Here is a 24232-nt window from a genome sequence, read left to right on the forward strand (position 1 = left end):
ATAGCCAAAATAATCTTGCAAAAGGAAGAAGAAGTTGGAGGGGGATCTCATGCTTCTTGATTTCAAAACTTACTAAAAAAAGCCACAGTGTCATACTGACATAAGGACACACAACACAGGCCAATGGCATAGGACAGAAGGTCCCCAAATTGGCCCTTGCATATAAGTTCAACTGATTTTTGATAAGGAGGTCTCAACCATTCAATAAGAACTGGACAGTCTTTTTGACAAATGGTGTTCAAAAAACTAGAAATCTATATGCAAAAAATGAAGGTGTACCCTTACCTTACACCACATACAAAAGTTAACTCAAAATGGATCAAAGGCCTAAATGTCAGATCTAAAGCTTTTTTAGAAAATTCTTTGAAGAAAATACAGGGACAATTCATGGATTTAGCAATGAGTTTGTTTGATATGACACCAAGAGCACAGACAACAAAAGAAAAAACAGATAAGCTGAACTTCATTAGAATTAAAAGCTTTTGTGCACTACATACTACTCTCAAGAGAATGAAAAGCCAACTGAAAGAATAGGAGAAAATATTTGAAAAAAACCTCTAAATATCCAGGATATAGACAGAATGACTACCACTCACAACAGAGACAAAACAAGGGCTGGGGATATATAGCTCATTTGGTAGAGGGCTTGCTTTGCATGCACAAGGCCCTGGGTTCAATCCCCAGAACCACAAAAAAAAAAAAAAAAAAAAAAACTGACTTAAGTAAACATCATAGAAAAAAAAAAAGAAATGCTCCTAAAAAAAGATACACAAATGGCCAATAAGCACATGAAAAGATGTTCAACATCACCAGTCATTACATAAATCTAAATCAAAACCACTATGAGACACCAATTCCACACCCATTAGTATACCTATCATCAAAATAACTGTTGCCAGGGACTGGAGAAACTGCAACCCTACCCTACTGAACTGCCAATAGAAATGGGGCAGCCACTATGAATAACAGTTCTGTTGTTCCTCAAAATATTAAACAGAATCATCACATGATCTAGCAATTCCACTTCTAGGAATATACCTAAAAGAATTAAGGGTTGGAGATATGGCTCAGTGGTAGAACACTTGTCTAGAATGCATGATGCCCTGGGTATAATCCCTAGCACTGGGGGAAAAAAATTAAATCTAAAAGAATTGGAAGCAGAGACTCAAGTAGAGAAGCTTGCACATGAATGTTCATAATGGCATTATTCACAATAGCCAAAAAGTAGAAATAAGCTAAATAACTATCAATAGATGAATGTAACATACAGCTACAACAGAATACTATTCAATCTTAAAAAAGAATAAAATTCTGAAACATGCTACAACGTGGATGAATCTTTAAAATGTTTATAACATTTATACTAAGTGAAATAAGTAAAATACAAAAGGACAAAGATAATATGATTCTATTTACATTGGGAACCTAAAATAGGGAAGTTCAGAGAGATTGGAAATAAAATAATTAATAGAGGCTGGTGTGAGGGAGGTAATAGGAAGTTATTACTTAATGAGTACAGAGTTTGGTATGATGAAAAGTAGCAGAAATGAATAGTGGTGATGGGTATAAAACACTATGAAATACTTAATGCCTCTGAATTGTATATTTAAAAAATGTTTAAAATTATAAATTTTCTATTAACAAAATTATTGTTTTATTTCCACCCCCCAAAGAAACATGCAAGAAACCTACCAGATTGATTATGACTTGTTTTCCATAAATAATTACTTGTGAATCAAAATGCCTTTGGAAACCATCCATCTAGAGGGGGGAAATAGATATTTACCATATTACATTATAGGAATATTTTATAATTTTTTAAAAGTACCTCCTTAAATGTCCCATTTCTATACTCAAGAAAGCATATCAGGATGCTTTCTAGATATTCTAAATACTATGTAGTAAACAGTAATTACAAGCCATTTTACTCTTAGCTACAATACTAGTCTAATTCTGAGCACAACCTCAAATAAAATATACTAAGTATTTTCAACAGCATAAGTTGTAAATCTTACTGAGCTCCCTCAAATCTGTATTTGCCATCAACATTCAAGCACAGTCATTTCCCACATATTTCTAATATGCAATCTTTGAAGCATTTTGGTTTAGAGGTTCACTGTGTGCCAAAATCAAGAAGGACCTCAAGATGTTGAATTCTGCTTATGGAGAACTAGAGCTTTATATGCAAACCTAAATGGCCCCTGAGCTTCTACTTTTAGCCAATGAAAGATACACACATGATTTGCTACTTTGTTGATCTGCGGCCGTGGTTTGTACTTGAGGTTTGGTCTTTGGGACCAGAAAACAGGGATTGATCCTCGAGTCTAAAAGAAAAGAGAGAAATGTGAAATCAAATACATACAAACTGTTTTTCTCAACTTACTCATTGTTAGCAGTATAAATATTAGTGACTCTGCAAAGGTATAAGATAATACAACCTACCAGCTATGGAAGAGGTACATACACACCTACTCTAAAAGTTCATATTTTGTAGGAAAATGCTCAGAAAGGACTCTTTGTCCTAATTTTACATACATGGCATTTGTGTAGTAGACAGTTTTGTATTTTCCCTAAATTCTAAAATAAATCAATTTACCCACAAGTAAAAATTAATAAGGCATGTTTATTATATAATTTGGCAGCATGAAAATTTTTAAAACTGCTTTATTCATTCTTAAATGAATAAAGTTATGAACACATGAATACATTACACACTATCACTGGAGCAGGAGTGATCCACAATTCCATGAGGAGGCAACAGATGAGAGGTATTACTTCACAGTGAAGTGCAAGGCAGGCAAAGCCAACCAGAAGCCAACAGCCTATCCTCAGACAAGTGGCTACATTTCCATAACCATACCCCTCCTCCCCTACCCTCTCCTTTAGGTATTTAAGAGCAGGAAATGTCAGCAGAACAGTGCCTGATTAATGAACAATTCTTTGGGGAGGGGAGGGGGGTACTTCTTACACATGGTAGACAAAGATATTACTTAAAGAGGGGAAAGGAAGGGGAGGAAGATTCCAACATGACAGAAAATTATGATCAAGCAGAAAAGGCCAAAAGGCAGGCTGCCAATCAGACACCGTCATAACTTACCTGTACAAATGAAGCCCTGCTCCCATTATAGTGAACAATTTGTTCTGTTTCTACAAAGTTAGCTGCATGGCCTTCAGAATCAATTCCTAAATTGAGAAAAAATTAAGATTTAATTATAATTAGTACATAAGAAACACATCAGAAACTCACTAATTCAAGTTCACTTAGAACAAATTAACTCAGTTCAAATTTAAGGGAAAGTACTTATAAAATTAAAATTTAAACAAATACATTACATATGACCTGAAAACTAACAGCTTACTGATTTAAACAGGTTTAAATAGGAGTTTTAAAGACCTATTAGTAGGGCTGGGGTTGTGGCTCAGCGGTAGAGCGCTCGCCTTGCACGTGCGAGACCCTGGGTTCGATCTTCAGCACCATATACAAAAATAAACAAGTGAAATAAAGGTGTTGTGTCCAACTACAACTAAAAAATAAATATTAAAAAAAAAGACCTATTAATAAACAAATGAAGCTAGTCACTTTTTTTATACAAACTTTTTCTAAAACAGTGCTTCTTGAGACATCTTCCAAAAAAAAAAAAAAAAATTCTCAAGCATGTCCACAAATCCTACTTTGAAAAACAGTACTCTGAAAGTTGAAAAACAATCAACTTAAGTGATCATACTTAGTAATAACACAATATTATAGGCAAATGAGGCCCACAACAGTAATACTGTTTAGTTATAATAATTCAGAAGATTTCTGAAAGATGCCTGTTAATTTTAATTATCAAAATAAACACAGAAACTGCATATGATTCTAGAGCTTCTAAACTCCATGAATATACCAATGAAACCTGGTGTGGAAAGTACTGCTCTACAGTGTTGGCAGAGCTTAGTCCTTTCCAGTATCTGAAGTGCTCCCTTACAAAGTTATTTATATTTTTTTGCTAACAAAGACTTGCTAAGCAAAAGCAACTTTCAAGCTAGTCCCTAACACAAATTACTAAATTCTCAGAAAGCAATGGATTTTTAGCTCTCAAAATATTTCTTAGCACCCTTTCTATGTGATATATTTCTCAAATATACTATTTTGAGGTATGTGTGCAGTATTATTGTTTTTGTTAATGTATTACCACAAGAGGACGAAATTATTGAGCCAAATTAGCAATGACTTGATCTTAATAATCCTAAGATTATCTTCAGAGGCATAAGCTGTTTTTTTTTCCTTCCATAATTCCAATTAAGAAACAATACAGAGATACTTTAACAATGAAGAGAGGAGGAAGAATGGAAAAGGGAAAGGGAGAAGAAAAGGTGAGAGAGATCTCTTTATGAAAAGATTGCCAAGACATACCAAATTTTAAAAAAGGAAGAAAACAGGGCATAGGAAAATGTAAAGTGTATAACTACTGTCTACAAAAGAAGAAAAATAATTAACAAATACCTGTCCAACATAAAATTATCCAGAAGGATAAACAAGAAACTAACGTGATTACTTGGTAGGACTAAGAACTGAGCAGATGAAGACAACAATGGGACGGACATTTTTAGTACCTCTTAAAATCTTTTTTAATATTTGAAATATGCAAATTTACTGCCTATTAAAAAATTGCAATTATAAAATATACTTCTATCGAAGAAAACCTAGTTTCTACAAGAGAGTTTCTAACTCTAAACATTTTACAAAGTGAAGGCAAGAGGTCAAATGTCTAGCTTTACACAGGTAAATAAATCAAGAGTAATAAGAGAAAGAACATTCTAATATGAGTTTAGGTTACTGAAATCTACAGAGTTCAGCTGTACTTTCCAACATCTAACAAACGTGCTTTTCCTCTTAGAGCTGTTAAAGAAGTAGCGTATAGTGTCACGTTGTAATCATGTGATTACAGTAGTTGGAGTAAAACACACAAGACCTACCTATTATAATGAAGCAGGATACAAATATTTAACAAATAATAATGAATACAAAACACAAAAGATTACAGTCATATCACCATAAGAGAGATGTTGATTAGAGATAGATATGAACTGGTACTGAATCACACTGACAAAAAGAAGCTCACCTCTTACATAATAACGCACGCCAGCTCTGAAACAACTTCTCCTGGAGATGAGAATCCAATTGAAGTATTTTCCATTGATAGAACATGAGTGCATAGTAATAACTTAACCATATTAAAAAAATATAACATGTAGAAATATATGTATCATTTCTATATTTGACTATTGTTACCCTAATATCAATGGTCCGAAAAGAAAAAGGGATAGAACACGCAAATTTTTCTGGTTCCCCATGAATATTCACAAGTCTTTAGTAAGTGGAGCCACTCCCCTTTTTAGTTTCAATACATGCAACCATGAGTTAAAAGCACAGAGCTTGTTTTTGAGTTTTATAAAAATGGTCCTTCACTATTTATAAACTTCAAGCCTTTTTTTTTTCTTCCCTATAAGTCCCCAAGATTCATCTTAACATTGCATAAAGCACTTTAGTCCTCTGCAGTGCTATGTGTAATCTTTAAGGACCATGCCACAAAAGACCTAATTCTTCTGCTGATGGAACTTGTATTCATAGTTTTGCTCTAACATGTTGCTATGAGCATGTCTGTAAATATCTCCTGGTATGAATGTATTGGGAACACACAGGAGGAGGGCTGGCAAATTCACAAAGAGAATGCCAAACAAAATGGCGGTACCATTTTGACCCCAGCAATATGAATCGCTAATGATTCATTCCTATTACCTGGCATCATCAGACTTACTAATGGCTCTTCTTAGGCTCCCACAACACCAGAGAAGATTTCAAGGCAGCATTATTCATTTACTCACCCAAATTATCTATTTAGAGGCAGGGCACAAAGATGAGTAAGACATGAGCCTACTCTTAGAGAGCTAAATCTACCAGAAAATATGACTACTTTGTGAATCACTTCCCTCTGATTACGATATATATATCTCAAGAACAAAATACAAACACTATAATTTAAAAAAGTGAATGAATTAATCTCTACTCTTATCAATAAGGTAACTCCCAGCATGACCCACTGCTACTCCCCAGGATGTCCATTTCACAGTCTCCTCACCTCCAACACTCCTCTCAGTCCACTCACAACCAATAACAAGGTTTCCTATTTCACTGTGAAGATAAAAGTCCTCTACATGCTCCTACCACATTCATACAACCACCAGCACCCATATCCACACCTCTGCTTGGCTTCTACAGTCGTGGGTTAACAGCATGATGGGCCCTCTACCCGTGCCTAGCACTCCACCTCATCTACTCACAGGCATCCTTCAGCATGCAGTCTTCTCCTTCTCCTAAATCTTTAAAAATTTAGTAATATCCCTTAGTTAGGGAGAAGCAAAAACATAATCTCCTTCCCCAATAGTCATCATATTTAACTAATCAGCAGCATATCAGCTACTCACACCCTCTTGGAAACTTTGCTTGCTCCTGGGACCCTATTTCTGACCTGGTTTTCCTCTTCCTCACTGGCTTTTGCTGGTTCATATTCATTTCTCTTTTTAAAAACTATTTTTAGTTGTAGATAGACACAATACCTTTATTTTATTTATTTATTTTTATGTGGTGCTAAGGATCAAACCCAGGGCCTCACACGTGCTAGTCAAGCGCTCTAGCACTGAGCTACGACCCCATCTCCTTTTTCTCTGATTTTTGAAGTGTGGAATACCCTAGGACCTACTGTTTTAGCACACTCGCTTGGGATCCTCACTTCTCAAGTCCTTCATCCTCACTGAGGACTACAGTTCATGGATCTAACATTTTTTCTCTATCTAGAACTCCCTTCCCCTTCAGGTCATTTCTCCCTGACACCCCTTTCCCATAACTGTTTCTCTTCTCTGTGTACATTTCTTCCTTTGGTGACCTCATCCAGTTCCATGGCTTAAAATGCCATCTATACCCTGAACATATTCAAATTTGTCTCCAGCATGAACTTCTTCCCTGAACTCCAGTCCCATCTGATCCAATGCCTTCTCGTCATCTTTATTTGGTTATCTATGGAAACCTCAAGCTTAACAGTTCAAAATGGACTCTGATAATCTTCTTCTACCTCCAGCCCACCTCCATACTCTGGCCAAGAACCTCAGAGTCACACTAATCTCTTTTTCATTCACCATGTACAATATTAGAAAATTCTGTTGGTTTTGTCTTTAAAAGTTACCTAAAATCTGATCATCTTTCACCAATGTCACATTTCCACCCTGGTCCTAGGCAACGTCACTTCTCAGCTGGATAACTCCAACTCATTCTTCCTAATTTTTCCTTGCATCCATCCACCCTTGCTCACCTTTGGCCCATTCTCTATATCACAATCAGAGTGACACTGTCTTACCATGCCAATTTTCAAACTCAAACCCTCCTCAAAATTTTTCATCACAGTGAAAGTAAAAGCTACAGTTATTCCAGAAAACTCTTTAGTTATCTGCACCCAGCTGATGACAGAATGCAGCTGAACACTGCTCCTGCCTCTCCTTGTCTATACTCTGCTCCAGCCAAGCTTTTGCCTTAGACCTTTGTACTTGCAGACCTCTCTCTATGTTATGTGAAAATGGAACTATGTTCCTAGTCACCAATTTACATTAAACAAAAGCTCGGGGCTGGGGATGTGGCTCAAGCGGTAGCACACTTGTCTGGCATGCGTGCGGCCCGGGTTCGATCCTCAGCACCACATACAAACAAAGATGATGTGTCCGCCGAAAACTAAAAAAAATAAATAAATGTTAAAATTAAAAAAAAAAAAAAAGCTCATTTAATGCTTTAAATGTAAAGTGAGCCAGGCACAGTGGCATACACCTGTGGTCAGGAGGCAGGAGGATCATGAGTTCAAAGCCAGCCTCAGGAACTTAGCAAGGCCCTGAGTAACTTAGTGAGACCCTGTTTCAAAATAAAAAAATGAAAAATAAAAAGGGCTGTGGATTTGGCTCAGTAATTAAGTGCCCCCAGGTTCAATCCTGGTACAAAAAAAATAAAGTGAAATAGGTAAGCCTTTTATCCTGAGATTTTCTAATGTTATTCTTTCATAACTATGTAAAACGTTTCTTCTATTACTTTCCTGCTTTTAAGTAGAACAAATATAATAATAAAATCCTGTTAACATAATGAATAAATAAGACTGTTGTGACAATAAGTTCCTTGGGGTTACTTGATAAAAAGATATTACCTCAATTTCTATACACCACAGTCCTAATTACAAACACTCATTAGCATATACTGTACCTATCCTTCAAGAGCCAGCTCACTTCTCTTCCCTATTTTTTTTTTAATTTTTTATTGTTGGTTGTTCAAAACATTACATAGTTCTTGATATATCATATTTCACACTTTGATTTCTCTTCCCTATTTTTATTAATTTATCTCTGCTAAGGACATGTTTTTTAAATGAGCTTACAATTATACAACCACTACTTAATTTGCATTTGTGCTATGGTTTTCCCCAAGCATTATTCTTTATACTTGATTTTCATTTCTATCATTACTTTAAATGCAAATAAAATTTTTAATTGCATTTCTCCTCTCCAAGCTGTCAATCATCCTAGTCCCTGAATCTAGCTTTATTAATTACTAAGGAATGGTTTCATTTAAACAGACAAGTTCACACTTCTACTGCACAATTCACTGATATAATATAAAATAAATGCAAAATATAGTACACAAATTCCTTCCTTTAAACTACCAGCCCCCAAACTCTTGAACAGAGACAATAATTTAGTCTGAGAGTTCTTTTGAAAAAAGTTGTTCATAATCAATGCTAAGATTTCATGTCAATGAGTTTAATTTTCTTATCAGTAGCAATTTCCATTAATCCCCAAATACTCTTTTCATGCCAGATATGACACTATCTCCAAATCTATCTTATAATATACTTTAATAGACTGCTAGAAACTAGAGAGTAATATCAGGTAAGGATACAACCATGTAACACTGGAAGAGCAAAACGGTGAACCTGAAATGAAGATATACAATGTATTTAGAATCAACATATCTTAGAAATAAATAAATACATTTATACACAGGGAGGTAATACACTTACATAACATGGTAGTAAGCTTTCACATAACTTTTCATTTTAAAGAATGTCTCTAATTACATTAGATATGCAGTACAATCATTTGGGCTTGATTACTCAAATTTTGGAAACTAATAAAACTACATGAAGTTGCAGAATATATACCTCCCTCCTTCTCAGTGTTTGCTTACAACCAATTCACTCCTCCTGGAAAAGACATTCCACGCTGTTTGTAGCTTGGAACTAGTTTTCTCAAAAAAAGCCTAACAAATGTCAAGAAATAAGGTAAACAAGCCTATTTTCCTAGAATCAATATATTATGTTTTTCTAGCAGGGCCTCCTCCTTATACTCATTTGCATAAACAAAGGAAAGAGGTAGGTGGCATCTGGGCATGTCTCTCTCCAAGACAGAAGGGCCTCACACAACCCTAGGAAGACAGGTGCAAAGCTTTCCACTCAGCCTGGGTACTGAGTCACAGCCCTTCATTTCTTCATTATTCATCCACCAAGACTCATTCCAGCTCTCTTACAGAAAACAATGTTTTTTAACTTAAGGCTTCTGTTGGTACTATTATTTGAGTTTTAAATGTCCCCCAATGGTCATGTGTTAAAGGAGTAGCCACCAATCTGTGACCCTATTATGAAGTGGTAGAAACTTCAGGAGTTGGGGCCTACTGGAAAGAAGTTAGGTCACTAGGAGTGTGCCCTTGAAGGGGATGGGGAACCTGGCCCACTCCCACCTCTCTCTCTCTCTGCTTCCTGGTCACCATGAGGTAAGCAGATTTGCCCTACCATGCGTTCCCTGCCATGACGTTCTGCCTCACCACAGGCCCAAAAGCAATTAGAGACTGAAACCTCTAAAACTATGGGCCAAAATAAAACTTCTGTCTTATCCTCAAGTATTTTGTCACTGTGATAGAAAACTAACAAAGATTACAGTAACATTAGGTTTCTTCAATCCAGAGTGATACAAGAGGGTAGACATGATCAAAATGTGTAAGTTATAGTTAAATTAGAATTATTTATCCAAATCCTTAGTGATTAGATAGTCTTTTTATAACATGTATAAATGAAAACTGTGACAAGTAAGCAGATTTTAGTTAGTTACATTACCTCTGGCTGAGCAGACAGTTCTCTTAGAAGATGACCATTCCATACAAATCGCTGATCTGCCTGAGAGAAGTTTTAAAACTTAATAAAATAGCTCCTGTGATGTTGAGTTTCTATAGAAAAAAAAAAAAAAACTACACTCATCAATATCTCCATCTGGTGGCTCCCACCAGAATACATCCTCCCCCTTTAAATCTGCCCTCTCCTGTCTGCCTCTGAGAGAAGCCTGGCAGTCCTCTCAGGGTCTCTCTTTCCCTTCCGTTAGCCAACTGTCTAGTACCAAATCTCCTTCAAAATCCACACTCTGTTCTACATTTCTCCCTCCATCCCTCTCAGCAATATCTGACTCCGGCCTCACTACTGCACCAGCCTCCCCCTTTTCTTCCAGTGTTGGCATCAGCCCTCCCACACATCCTCCTCAGTGCTGCCAGGAGGATTTCTCTCACCTCCTGTCTCTTATCTGCTTGACATTCTTCAGTGACTCTCTGCCATCTAAGAACCAAACTCTTCCTGGCCTAAACAGGCCTAGGATCTGGCAACCTCTACTTAACTCTCTGGCTACTCGGATACTCAACTACAAATACAGAGGAAGCTCCTCAACAACCTCTGTTTATTTGACTCAGCAGATGGACCAACTCTCTGCAGTCTCTGTATTAAGCACTCAGCTGAATCATACCTAAAGTTCATAGGGAATGGCCCTTACACTTGGCATTAACTGAGAGCTGAACACATATTCCCAGTTAGTTTATGACAGGCATACTAGTTATTCATCATTACATAATGATGTGACTGCATATTAACTAAATGTTTTCTAAATTAATGAAATAAAACTAAAAATAAATTGCTATTTCTATGAAGTTGAATGATTTGAAATAAAAATTGATAAGGGGCAAGTCGCTAAAACAAAATTGCCACTGAATTAGTGAAAGTGGCAACTAAGAAAGATTAGAAAGGAACATACTAAAAAACCTACAGGATTCTGCTCACAAATTGTTCTAAGATGTTCATCTTTAAAAGACTCAAACTGGAAAGTTGAATGGATGTGATTAACAAAAGACAAGACAATCTGGAATCCAGGAACTAACGAAAAAGAAAAGCATGGTGATGTGGCCTGTAATCCCAGCAACTCAGGAGGCTGAGGCAGGATTGCAAATTCAAAGCCAGACTAAGCAATGTAGCGAGGCCTTAAGCATCTCAGTGAGAATCAGTCTCTAAATTTCTGGTACAAAAAAAAAAAAGAAGAAGAAACATCTATGTTTCTACATGAAAACACTGATGGATAAAGAAATTTTAAGCTAAGATAAAGTATTTAAGATATATGTGTCTATCACACAACTCCTAAATAGACTATATGCTCTTCCACAGAGCAGGGGCCACAGCTTTTCATTCTGGGTCCCCACTAGCTAATACAGTGGCTGGTTCATGACAGGCACTCAAGAGAAGTTTAATAAACAATGAAAAACACTTCACTCTCTTTTATTTAAAAGCCAAACTTCTTGACTGCTTATCCTATATATAAATTAACATATGAATTTATAATTTTACTTGATTGAGAGTATAAAATTTTACTCAAAAGATCAGTCAACTAAAATGTTAATTTAGGTTGAACTATATGGAAGTATCATTTTTAGTGGTTAAAAATGGTCAATAACTGGCACTTTCATATGGTCCAACCTAAGAGATAACAGCAACTTTTTAAATTCTGGCTACCCCCTAAACACATCTATGGTTTGTTAATTTAAAAAAAATCAGAGCAGCAATTATTCAGTTTCCTGAATAGCAGAAAGTTCTAGTTGAGATCATCTGAGGCCTAATTAAAAAAAAAAAAAAAAAAAAAAGGCAAAATAACAAAAAAACTTAAAAGAATACTTTCAAGCTCTTAACAAATTGTTACTTTTATAGTTTAAAAATGTTTAAATAATATCACTACCAAAAGAACATTAATTGCTAGAAAATCGATTTTTATAAACCTCATTATATTGCCAACAATACAGGCCACTGAAATCTATGGAATTACAAATGAATGCAATGCTGGAAGACCTGAAACCTGAGAGTCAGCACTTGATAGTCTGGTAATATTGATGCAAAAATTCTAATCGCCTACATGTGTGTTTAGACTAGACTTTTGAACATCTACCCCAGTTCTTCTCAATCTTGGTTGTGTTCACGTATTGATTCCAGGGCCCTCAACTTGAGACAGTGATATACACTTAAAACATGGTATGTTTTCAAAGAGCCACACATGATCCTAATATATATACCTGAGAGTAAAGAAAAGGCAAAATACTGCTGAGGGTATAACTCAGTGGTAGAGCACTTGCCTAGCATGTGTGAGAACCTGGGCTTAATCCCTAATACCACAAAAGAAAAAAAAAAGGAAATATAAATTAAAAAATAATTTTTTTATGGATCAATGAGACATGTCCTTTAAAAAGAAAACTAAGAATAAATAAGTGAAGATCAAGCTTACCCGTTCCAAGAGACTCATTTCTTGGAATTCTGGACTGGTGTTGGACAACCGCTGCAAAGTATGGGTCAAATCATACGTTGTTGAAAAGTAAAACCCATCCACACTCAAGACATGGTTCAGCATCGAAAGGAAAGTTTTATTATCTTGTAACTGTAAACAAAGCGGGGGAAATCAGTATGTTTCATAGTTGAAAAAAGGAAATCTGTCAAAATGAGAATAAGACAAAATAAACATGTGTTAAATCCAGTGTCACTAAGCAGCACCAGCGCAAGGACTGGGCAGAGAAGGGGAGGCACATTATGTTCTGAGGACCTAGGAGAGCTCCTTACATAGAACATACAAATATTTCAGGGTCTTATCACATGACCTGATTAGGCAGGACTCCTTTTCACAATTTTTACTCCAAAAGGTAGAAGAGTTGTTTTAACAAAACATTATCATCTTAGATTATGACCTACTGTATGCCAGACACTGCATTCATTCTCTTTAATCTTCACAACAACCCTGCTTGGTTAGCCTCACTTGGCAAATGAAACATACAAATTCATGAGGGATAATTTCTAATGATTACCAAATGATTAACATGTTAATCCACGAGTTACAAGTCTACATACTAAAAATTATTAATTTGAGTTTAAATTTCTCTTCTTTTTTTTTTTAATTGAAGGTAAAGTCAAAGCAGATGTAGCAAGCAAAGCTAACATCAGCTCAGGGCCTGACAACACAGAGAGAGAGCAGCAATGAGGAAGAATTCATTCCAGGTAAATATTCCAGGGTTATTAAATGAATACTGCCATTTTTATTTCTTTAAAAATATCATGACTCAAAAGTATAAAAATCACATGCCACATTTTACTTATTTAAGACAGCGCTATAGTCTAATTGTTTTAAAGGTTTATCACAGGTAAGGTATGTGTTTTGGAAAAATATATTGTCTTTCAGAAACAAACATTTTTGTAATCTTGGATATAAAAATACAACTTCATTTTTAAGGCAAACACTATAACATAAAATTACTTTGGAAAACACTCATAGGTGTAAATATCTAACCATAATATTATTTTTAAATAATAAGTTTCAACCAGTACAGAGTAATGCCATTCGTGCCAAGTCTTACATATACTTTCAAGCAAAAATAGATCCTGTTTGTATATAGGTCATCTTCACTTTGTACTGTGGGTGAAACTGTAAAAACGATGATACTATTTTAACTTTAATAATCTTAAACCATCTTAATAATTCATTAGAAAAGATGATTGTTCCATGATATTTAAAAGTGTTTGTCAAAATATTAAAAATTCTCTTATTGTAAGTTATAAATGTACATGGAAATAAAAAATAGTAAAACTAATATTTTTAGCACACTCCAAGCATTAGAAACATAAGAATTAAAAATATTTGTTTCTTTTTAAAAATTTCATCAATGGAAACTAACAGTGCTTGCCTTCTTCCCTGTTATATAACTCATGATACAAAATACCTACTCCATCCTTGGTAAACTGTCATACACCTTTCCAAGTCTAAATCAGTTTCTGACACTTTGCAGTTTAAATGTCACAACACAAGGGTTCTAATTTATCATGAAAGTTTTTGAAGTTATCACTTCCTCTTCTTCCTTTTTGTCACAGTCACTTCATCATTAATATATATAAGTTTGCCTTCACTCCAACTTCTGCCAGCCTAACTACAGCCTCTAAGACAGTGTTAGCATGCCTATAGTCAGCTAGTTCTTCTGTGCTCCATTTATGTTCAATTGCATGCATTCAATTTCAATTTCACTTCCACAGTTGTCATTTGCTTCTTCACACTTTCATCTTTGTAAAGTTATTTCTTCAGTTAATCTATTGTGATAACTAAAATTTAAACTGTGTTGTTGGGGGACAGGTAACTGACATCTGTGCATATAGATTCCTATCAGGCAAAGAAGGACTGCCTGCAAATACATGCATATATTCTGTGTACACGTGCATACATGCACATACACCCACTACTTCTATTCACATATGGTAAAAGTGAAGAAAACTTTTCTCTGCACAAAAAGGGAATGAAATGAGCAGAACTTCAAAAGTATCTAATACTTCTTTACAGAAAACATGAAGTTAAATCTGGATGCATTTTTTGTTTGTCCTTTTCTGTCTATAAGAAATTTCATAATTTAAAGATTATTTTAAAAAGAAGACATTAAAACCAATAAAATACATGAACTATTTCTTAAAATATCATCTATGGATAGGTAAAAACATAGGTCTAATGACATTTCCCTAAAGGCTGCCTCATAATTAAGCTTAGAAGAAATTCATCAAATATACTTTGTATTCTGCAACCCCTTGCCCCATGGTACTTTGTTGGGTCTTGCAATTAATAATTACTTCCAGTTCTTACCTGAATATCAGTTAAGTGCAACATTGTCTTCTTATAAGAAAGGACATCAAAATCTGTTGCTCTCCAGATTACATGATTGAAAAATTCACCTATTTTTGTCTTTTTGGTAATGACGATAAGATAATTACCTACAAAAAAGTATGACCAAACACACATAAATAATAAAAAAGTCTCACAGAGTGGGGCTGGGGATTTAGCTTAGCATGTGCAAGGCCCTATGTTTGACCCCCCCAACAACACTAAAGGAAAAGAAAAAGCCAAAGTAACAGAGTAATAGTCTTTATTTTTAAACTTTAAATGGCTAGAAGAAAATGAGACTGTAATGTGCTACTCAAAAGTACCATTTTTAAAAGCAATCATACAACTTATGAATACAGAGACTAGCATATTAGAAAAATTCTCATTGAAAGGTCAATTTTTTCTCAAAAAGATAAACACAAAACCTTTTGGTCACCAAAGGAGTGGTCCTAGCAGGTAGAAAATGGAGAAAGAGGACTGGGGGTGTGGCTCGGTGGTACAACATTTGCCTGGTATACTTGAGGCCCCTGGGTTCCATGAGCAGCACAGAAAGGAAGAGAGGGATGAAAGGAAGAAAGAAAAGATAGAAAACACTTCCTCTCTCATCACCCCTAAGGCATTCAGGTCTCTATCATTTTCCTGCACATAGTTTGAAGTATGACAGTCACAAAATCTGCTACCCAAGGGCAACATCTCCTCTATACTATTCCTATGTCCTTGGAGACACTCTAAACGGTAGAAAAATGTGACAGGGAGTAAACTCACTGGTTACTGCAATATTACAAGGATGAGTTGCTGGGAATCAAGAAGTCACTGTGGTCCATGCACAGTACACCGACATGATCCTGGCAGCCTCATCCCCAGACAAATAAAACAGAGAGACCCTTTCTCATTATATTAATTCTTCTGGTTTTTGTTTTTTGGGGTGTGTGTGTGTGTGTGTGTTGCTAGGGATAGAACCTGAGAACTCTGACATACTACTTAAGCACTGAGCCCTCACTGGATCAGTTCTCAAGGCCTGTTCAATCCTCTACCTGCAAGTGTCCTCACTGGAAGTTTTCCTGTATACGTATCTCTTCAAAAATTTGTCACAATCTACTATTTATATGCTCTCTTATGAGACTGTGAATGAACAGAACAGAGACTTTCTTTTCTAACTCAACATCTAGCACAATGACTGAAATAACAACTTTTTAAAAGTTCAATTAAATTTATTTTTTCTTTATTAAATTCTTTATTTATTCTAATTTGTTATACATGATGGCAGAATGCAATTCATAATGAAATGGAATTTAGATGACCAAAAATCAACTTTTTTTTTTTAAAGGTTGAACCAAGGGCCTCACACATGCTAGGCAAGTGCTCTACCACTGAGCAGCCCTCAAATCACCTTTTTAATAACTCAAAACCAAGTAACATTCTGTAACACATACACACTATGTCATATCCAGATAGGGCTGAAGATATAGAATATCCTGATCCATCAATGCACAAAATTTTTATTTAAATACTCTCAGAATATATGAAAAATGTATAAATGATGACAGATTTCAAATCTACTTGAAATAAAACTAAACATGAAATCTTTCTTTTAAAATGGAACTCCAGGCTAATAAATTTAACCATTTGAGGAGCATTATTTTTAGAAACTAATGACAGAGGCTCAGTTGGCAGAGAGCTTGCCTCACATACTCAAGGCCCTGGGTTCACCCCAAGAACCACAAAAAAAAAAAAAAAAAAAAAAAAAGAGAGAGAGAGAGAGAGAAGAGAGAGGGAAACTAATGACAAATACTTAGCCTAGAAAGCATGATATGAAGTATACTTTCACACTCTAATTGCCTTCTTTGTTGATCTTAGCTTATTTTCTCTTACCTGCCACCAGATGGATTGTGCCCAGTATACCAAATATTGGTCTTGTGACAGCTGAAGGAGGAACATCTTTCTTGGCTTAAAAGAAAGAAACAAAGGAAAAAAAGTTACACAGAAAAAGCTCACCAACAGAAATAGAAATTTAGTTTGATTACAAGTTACTTCAACTAAATTCATTTGCATGATTTTTCTAAAAAAGCAATATGCCCTAATGTCAGACCTCCACTGTGGCAGAGCATCAGGTGGAGATGTACACATGATATATAAAGGCCTTTACTCATGTAGGGTGTTGTGTTGAGTAATATGCTCTAGCTTCCTCATCAGGTCAGTCATGGGCCATTTCTAAAGCCCATTTTCAACCAAATTTATTCAACCTCTTGCCAGAAACTAAGAACCTATTCCTTTAAGAGAATTAAAGTAAATAATGGAAGTAAAGGTTTCAGATAAGTTTTTAATCTTAACATGCAACTAACTGAATACATGCAGGCCTTGTCTGCTCACATCTAAGAATGTGGGATATGAAGGCAAAGATCCAAGGGATGAAAGAGGAAGAAAAAGCTTCCTCCTTGGGTCTAGCCACAATTCACAGGTATGCAGGAAGGCACCATTCTTGACCTTGATTTTATCAATGATGCCCTTATTAACTGGAGAGTATCTTACAGGATTCACTTCACACAATTCCTAAAACTCGCAGTTAATGTTTCACAAATGCATTTTGAAGAACTCTAGTTGAAAACACAGGGCCTTAAAAGGGAAGAGGGAGAGTCCCATAGTCAAATACGCTCATTTTGCTTCATCTCCAATTACCTTTAGTGTTAGAGTCTGTAAACAAGTCAAGATGGCGCCTGGCATTTTGCAGAGGGAGTGGTTTGTGAAGTAACGCCAGCGAGCCATTAAGTGTAGAGATTCCTTATTGGTTGACTGCTGTATCTAGTTTATGTTAATTAAGATAAGCTGTGTGGAATGTATATATACCCCTCCTGTCCTACAATAAACGGCTTCCACTCCTGTTGTATCAATGTACACAAGTTGTTCGTCACCCCCTGGTTATTTTGCTGCAGCCAGACTGTGGCACTTTAGTCCCCCTCCTACAGAGAAAGTCACACACACAATAGGAAAGTAAAGGCTCTGAGAAGGCAGAAGAAAACTATTCCACTGGGCTAGGGCTGGGGCTCAGCGGTAGAGCACTCGCCTAGCACGTGCAAGGCCCTGGGTTTGATCCTCAGCACTATATAATTATAAGTAAATAAAATAAAGATATGGTGTCCAACTGTAATTAAAAATAAAATAAAAAACTTTTCCACTGCTTAACCCAAGGTTTCCCAAATTAAAAAAAAAAAAAAAAGGGCAGAAAGCTTTCCTTTAAATTGCAACTTATCATCCTGAAAGCCATTTTTAAAATATTGCCATATACCCAAGGCCTAGTTCTTAAAGGCAGTCATACCAGTAATTCTGTTACTCTGAATAAAGTAACTCCAGAAAAGGTCTAAAATTCACTTGTCTATCTCTTAATAATCCAATAATCCAATACACTCTCTACTTACACGTAACATGTCAATGGAAGGTGAACACAAGCACAAGGCCTGGGTTCAATCCCCAGAACCACCAAAAAAAAAGAGAAGGAATTCAAGTATTGCCAGGCATGGTAGCACATGCCTGTAATTCTTAGCTATCTGTGCCACAATTACAACATGAAAAATAGAAATGCCTGTGCATGAATGAATAGCTCTGAGTAAATTCTGAATATATTGAGATTATCTGGTAAACTCAAATGTACTACTGATAAAGCTGTAAATTATATTAACTGGAGGATGACAGCAATAAAACTGTGATAAGTCCTAGCATATATGATAGTTTCCCAAGGAAGGAAAAAAACCCCTTCTTTCCGTGACCACAGTTTGCAAAGCTACTGGTAAAATGAAACACTGAGAAACTGTGAGTGAGTCAGCCCTCATCACTACTGACTGCTCAAAGCACTGTGCCCACTGATGACTGCTGGTATCATCATCGTCTTCACATTTAAACCAGTAACTTTCAGTCTACTCAAATGGGTCTACACTCTCCACTTACACATAACATGTCAACGGAAGGTCAACACATGCACAAGGCCTGGGTTCAATACCCAGAACCACCAAAAACAAAAAAAAAAAAGGAAGGAAATTCAAGTGGTGCCAGGCATAGTGGCACATGCCTGTAATTCCAGCGACTCAGGAGGCTGAGGCAGGAGGATTGAGAGTTCAAGGCCAGCCTCAGCAAAAGTAAGATGCTAAGCAACTGACTGAGACCCTGTCACTGAATAAAAATACAAAATTGGGATGGGGATGTGGCTCAGTGGTTGAGTGCCCCTGAATTCTATCACCAGTATCACACACACACACACACACAAAAAAAAATGAAAACACACCCATTTGAAAGCTCTTATAAAACATGAGCTTATATCACTATGGCAAAAAGGAGCAGTAGTGTAAATAAACTTTAGGAGAGGTATACAAACATTGGCTAAAACCAATCAGCTATCTTGAGAACAGTCACCAAGCAACAACTACAAAATGCCAAATTATCAAAGAACTCTAATTCCATTTGATCAAAGGAAAACTGTGCATGGTACTTACCAAAATAATCAAATAACCAAAGAAATGGAAATTTTATAGTCACACATTTCTTATAGTTCACTAACTCACTGAAAACATTCTCATATTTTTCACTTTATGCGAAGAACATTAACTGAATGCCTGCTCTAAGGTTATTCAAATATTATACTTTAACAAGAACATGGAATCTATCTGGAGGTAAATTCTAAGCCAATGAAATATGAAATTCTAATTGTAAAACCACATGATACATTAATTTATCACCAAATTATTTTGCATTAATCTACTTATAAATCAGTGTCCCACAAAACTGAAAAAAAATTGTTTTTCACAATCCAGAGAAGCAAAACCAAAATATACAGGGATCCACACACTGAAATAACTCTGAGTAACATTTTAATGACTGTAATTTAGTATAAAATCTTTCTCAGGCACTTCAAGCTACACAATACCTGCAAGGGTGACCTCTGTGGACACACGGTCAATGGTAAGTACGTCATCTGCTCCATCATCACAAGCTTCCACATAAAATTTTTCAGGTGTAATATGCCTAAGAAGAAATTGAAAGGCATAAATAAATCAAATGAAATGAAAACTTAAAAAAAAAAACCCTCTTTATTGTAAAATTACAGCAGGGTTTTAATGTGACATCATTTTCCTAGCTTCTAAGTAGAGGAAGTGGTAAGTTTGCTGTCCTCATAAGTTTATTGCAACCCCGTTCACTCACACTTTATACAATGATGAAGTTTTAATTTTCTATAAAATTATAGAAAAATTTCTATAAAATTAATCACCTGGACTTACACAAGAAAATCATTATCAAATCTAATTTATCACCTGTATTCACCGCCATGCAGAAGACAGCAATACAATCTAGAACCAGACTACCTGTGTTGTGTGACCTTAGGCAAGTTACTCATCCTCTCTGTTCACCCCATTCCCTTAAAAAAAAGGATAATATCAGACTCACCACCAGGACTGTTGTGTGGATTAAATGTGCTAATCTTTGAATTTGGAACAACATTTGCTACTTAGTAAGCAAGAGGTTAGTATTAGCTAAAAATAATAATGAACACATTTTTAACAAAATATTTCTAAAAAATTGTTTAAGATTCAGATTCTTTTTGTTAGAAAGCTATGTGTTCCAAACAAAAACTTAAAACAACAACAACAAAACTTACTGTTCTGTAAAGAAAAAAGAATACAATCAAATAAAGCTGGGGCATATTACTCAAAAGTTTTTTGACTTTGTAACCAGAGTCTAACAAAAATTAACAGTTGGTTCCTAAAGAATAGCTTGCTCAGGCAAACAACTCTGCGTGGTTAAGGACACATGATTAAGGACCTACTTAGAACTGTAAAGCACGGGCTGCTGTCTGTCGGCCAAGGCTGCTGTCCCTGAAGGCACAGGGGAGGCGCCTCCCCAGGAGCTGAGCAAGGCTGCAGAAGGTGTGCAGGTCCCCCAAAAACTAACTTTTATTGTTCATAAACCAGACTTGAAAAAATCCTACTTGTGCAGCAGCAAATCTGAAGGCTTTTTCTTTCTTCTTCATTCTACTCCCACTATTCTGATTCACCCCACCATGAAGAATCATAAATTCTTTAAGGAATATTTGATTACCCAAATATAACTTACAACCATTTATGACTCATCAGTAACAAATCAGTTAATATTAGATTAGTTTCCTTCATTTTAGGGAACATCTTAAGAGAATAAAAACAAAAGTCAAGCAAAAAACATGTTCAACAAAAAAGGCAGTCTTCAATCTAATAGTTCATTTCTTTTTATTACTAAATATATTCCATTGTATGGATATATCACAACTTGTTTATTCATTCACTTGCTGATGCACATTTAGGTTGTTTCTGGTTTGAGGTTATTATGAACAGAGGTCTTACAAACATTCCTGTGTAAGTCTTAAAGCTGACATGTATTCATCTCTCTCTGGTACCACTCAGAAGAGAAATGGCTGGGTCCAACCATACAGTGCATTTATGTTAAACTTGTATGGGAAGGGAGAAAGACATGGGGTTCTCTACCTTAACACTGGCAACAGTTTCAAGGATGTAAAAATGTGTCAAAATTCATTAAACTGTACAACACTTTAAATATATAAAGCTTATATGAAACATTAATAAACATATGAAACATTAATAAAGCTATAAAAAAGGGAAGAAGTTCTGAAACAAAATATTTTTAAAATTCCAGACTGCTATTCTTTATTATTCTTATTACCTTTAGTCTTAAATCATTTAAAAAAATTCAGTCCACATCTGTAGAAGATGCTTTATGCAAACATTAAATATACTCTAAGTGTAACACTTCTAACATGTACTGAAAAGATACCATGTGCTTAAGCATTACACAAACACTGGAGACTAGGAGGTAGGTGATGAATAAAACATAGTACACAATTTTTTTTAAGTAAAAAGCAGACCTGAAAAACAAAACTTCTTTATAAATGTTTTTGAAAAGAAGTACTGCCTCTAGATGCAGATGGCATTTTGATAAGCCTCTATCTGGAGTCCATCTACACCCCACACTCCTCAACCCCTCAAATGCCTGTGCAGCAGATGTCTCGCTGCATTCTCTGGAGCTTAAGCAGACTAGGACTTGAAAGGGCCACGTGAAATGCTTTCATCCATGGCCAGCGCTATCACAGAACATCTTATTCTAAGTGTCTTATGAAACTTTACAAATCATATGAATTAACAAAGAGCTTCTCCTCACCAGACTTTAAAATAGGTGATCACATCATTGTCAAGAAATAGCCCATAATGTTGCATCCACGTTAAGTAAACCAACAAAGATTTATCTCAGTTCCAGTGAGGCCAAAGCAACCATCCACAATCAATCAATCCATAGTTTGTAGGCCTCAAAAAACTGAGCATAAGTCCTAATAAAAACACTTCTTCAACAAATTATAAAAACACTGCCTGAGAACTAATTATACTGAAATGGCCTACAGATTTGCAATAAACAGTATAGGAGCTCTAATTTTTTAAAATTGTTTTTTAGTTGTAATTGGACACAATACCTTTATTTATTTATTTTTATGTGGTGCTGAGGATCAAATTCAGTGCCTCACGCATGCTAGGCAAGTGCTCTACCGCTGAGCCATAACCCCAGCCCAAGGAGTTCTAACCTTGACCATGCTAATTACTACCTATGTAACACTGGCTAAGATATGAATACCTGATGCCAGCACTATTCTAGGCATCAGTGCTACAAAATCTCTGGATCTAGGGCCTATGGGAGAGATAATCATTATACAAGAAAGTAATTAAATGATTTCAGTAATATATGCTGTGAAGAAAATTAAGGAGGTGGGGGATGGAAGGTAACCAACGCATTAAAAAAATTAAATGAAACAACATGTAAAAGCTCCTGGCATGGCTGTGAACCAGGACACCTTGGCCTATAAGTAAACCAAACCATGGGCATGACAACTCTTACCCTACCTACCTGACAGAACCATGACTAGCACATTTTTGCAAAGGTAAAGGGCTAACTCAGAGGTATGGTTACCTTCCATCACTTTAATAACAGTACCATTCTTTAACATAGAAGAAGGAAGAAAAGTTGCCAATTATCAGGATGGGACTCTGAACGCAGGTGTAGAAATGTTATTCAATGAATGCTTTAAAGAAATAATAAAATAGCCAAATTATGGATTCATAAGTACCTGTTAGACAAATGGATAAAGAAAATGTGGTATACATACACAATGGAGTTTTTACTCAGTCATAAAGAATAAAATTATATCATCTGCTGGTAAATGGAATTGGAGAACATCATGCTAAGTGAAAGAAGCCAGATTAAGAAAGTCAAGAGTTGAGTGTTTTCTCTCCTATGTGGAAGCCAGAGGGGAGGGGGGAAAAAGAAAAAAGGAAAAAAACAATCTCAAGAAAAAAGAACAATAGGGTAGAGGAAGGGAACTAAGAAGACAGAGGAGAGAAAGGAACAGGAAATTACTAGGGAACAAAATTGATCAAATTATGCTATGTCCATCTATTATATATATTCATATACCATAATGAATCCCACTTTTATACACAATTACAATGTACTAATAATAGAAGGGAGACCAGTAGTATAGAGGAAGAGGATTAGGGAGGGGGAAGGAAAGGGAAAGGGGAAGTACTGGGAGATGAGAATGATCAAATTATGTTGTGCATGTATGAATGTGTCACAGTGAATTCCACTAGTAAGTATAATTATAAAGCACCAAGAAAAACTAGACAAAATTTAAAAGTTTTAAAAATTTTAATTAGAAATAATATATAGCAGAAGATATTGATTTGTCACACAGACAATATCTGAGCAATTAATTTTGATAGAACAACACTGGAATCAAATTATATCCCAACTCAAATATATTGTTTGAACGTAACATATAACTGGGATACATGAATAACAACATATTAGCTATAGCACTGTGCTCTAATGCATATCTGTTATCAATTGTATTAAACTGATAATTTTATCATATACGCGTTAAGATGTTACTCCAATAATGATAATCTAAAAATAAAAATACATGGACTTCACCTTTTGGCCCCAGAATTATAGTAAAAATCTGTCTTCCTTATAATAATACCAAGTTTCTTAATGCTTAGAGACCCAAAATAATTCTCTTCCAAAATATCTGGATGGAATTTTCACCAATGTATATCCACATATTTACAAGAAATATATTCTACAAACCAGAATATAATAAAAA

At 35.5% G+C, this 24232-nt stretch overlaps 1 protein-coding gene across 2 annotated transcripts in view; it reads right to left on the reverse strand.

The window, feature by feature from the left end:
* The window catches only part of Sacm1l (SAC1 like phosphatidylinositide phosphatase), a 53040-nt gene that overhangs the window by 16366 nt on the left and 12442 nt on the right, over positions 1–24232 (reverse strand). Inside the window, exons 2-11 of one of the 2 annotated variants that reach the window (XM_015489381.2) lie at positions 19961–20058; positions 16921–16995; positions 15031–15158; positions 12649–12798; positions 10182–10241; positions 8972–9005; positions 5106–5207; positions 3098–3183; positions 2238–2324; positions 1693–1761 (exon numbers count right to left, since the gene is read on the reverse strand). In XM_015489381.2, coding sequence (XP_015344867.1) covers positions 1693–1761; positions 2238–2324; positions 3098–3183; positions 5106–5207; positions 8972–9005; positions 10182–10241; positions 12649–12798; positions 15031–15158; positions 16921–16995; positions 19961–20058 — 889 coding nt within the window. Of the gene's footprint in view, positions 1–1692; positions 1762–2237; positions 2325–3097; positions 3184–5105; positions 5208–8971; positions 9006–10181; positions 10242–12648; positions 12799–15030; positions 15159–16920; positions 16996–19960; positions 20059–24232 lie in introns of those variants that run through there. The other variant, XM_048795274.1, reaches the window with a different exon arrangement.

This window comes from Marmota marmota, unplaced genomic scaffold (genome assembly GCF_001458135.2).
Source record: "Marmota marmota marmota unplaced genomic scaffold, marMar, whole genome shotgun sequence".
NCBI classification, from domain to species: Eukaryota; Metazoa; Chordata; class Mammalia; order Rodentia; family Sciuridae; genus Marmota; species Marmota marmota.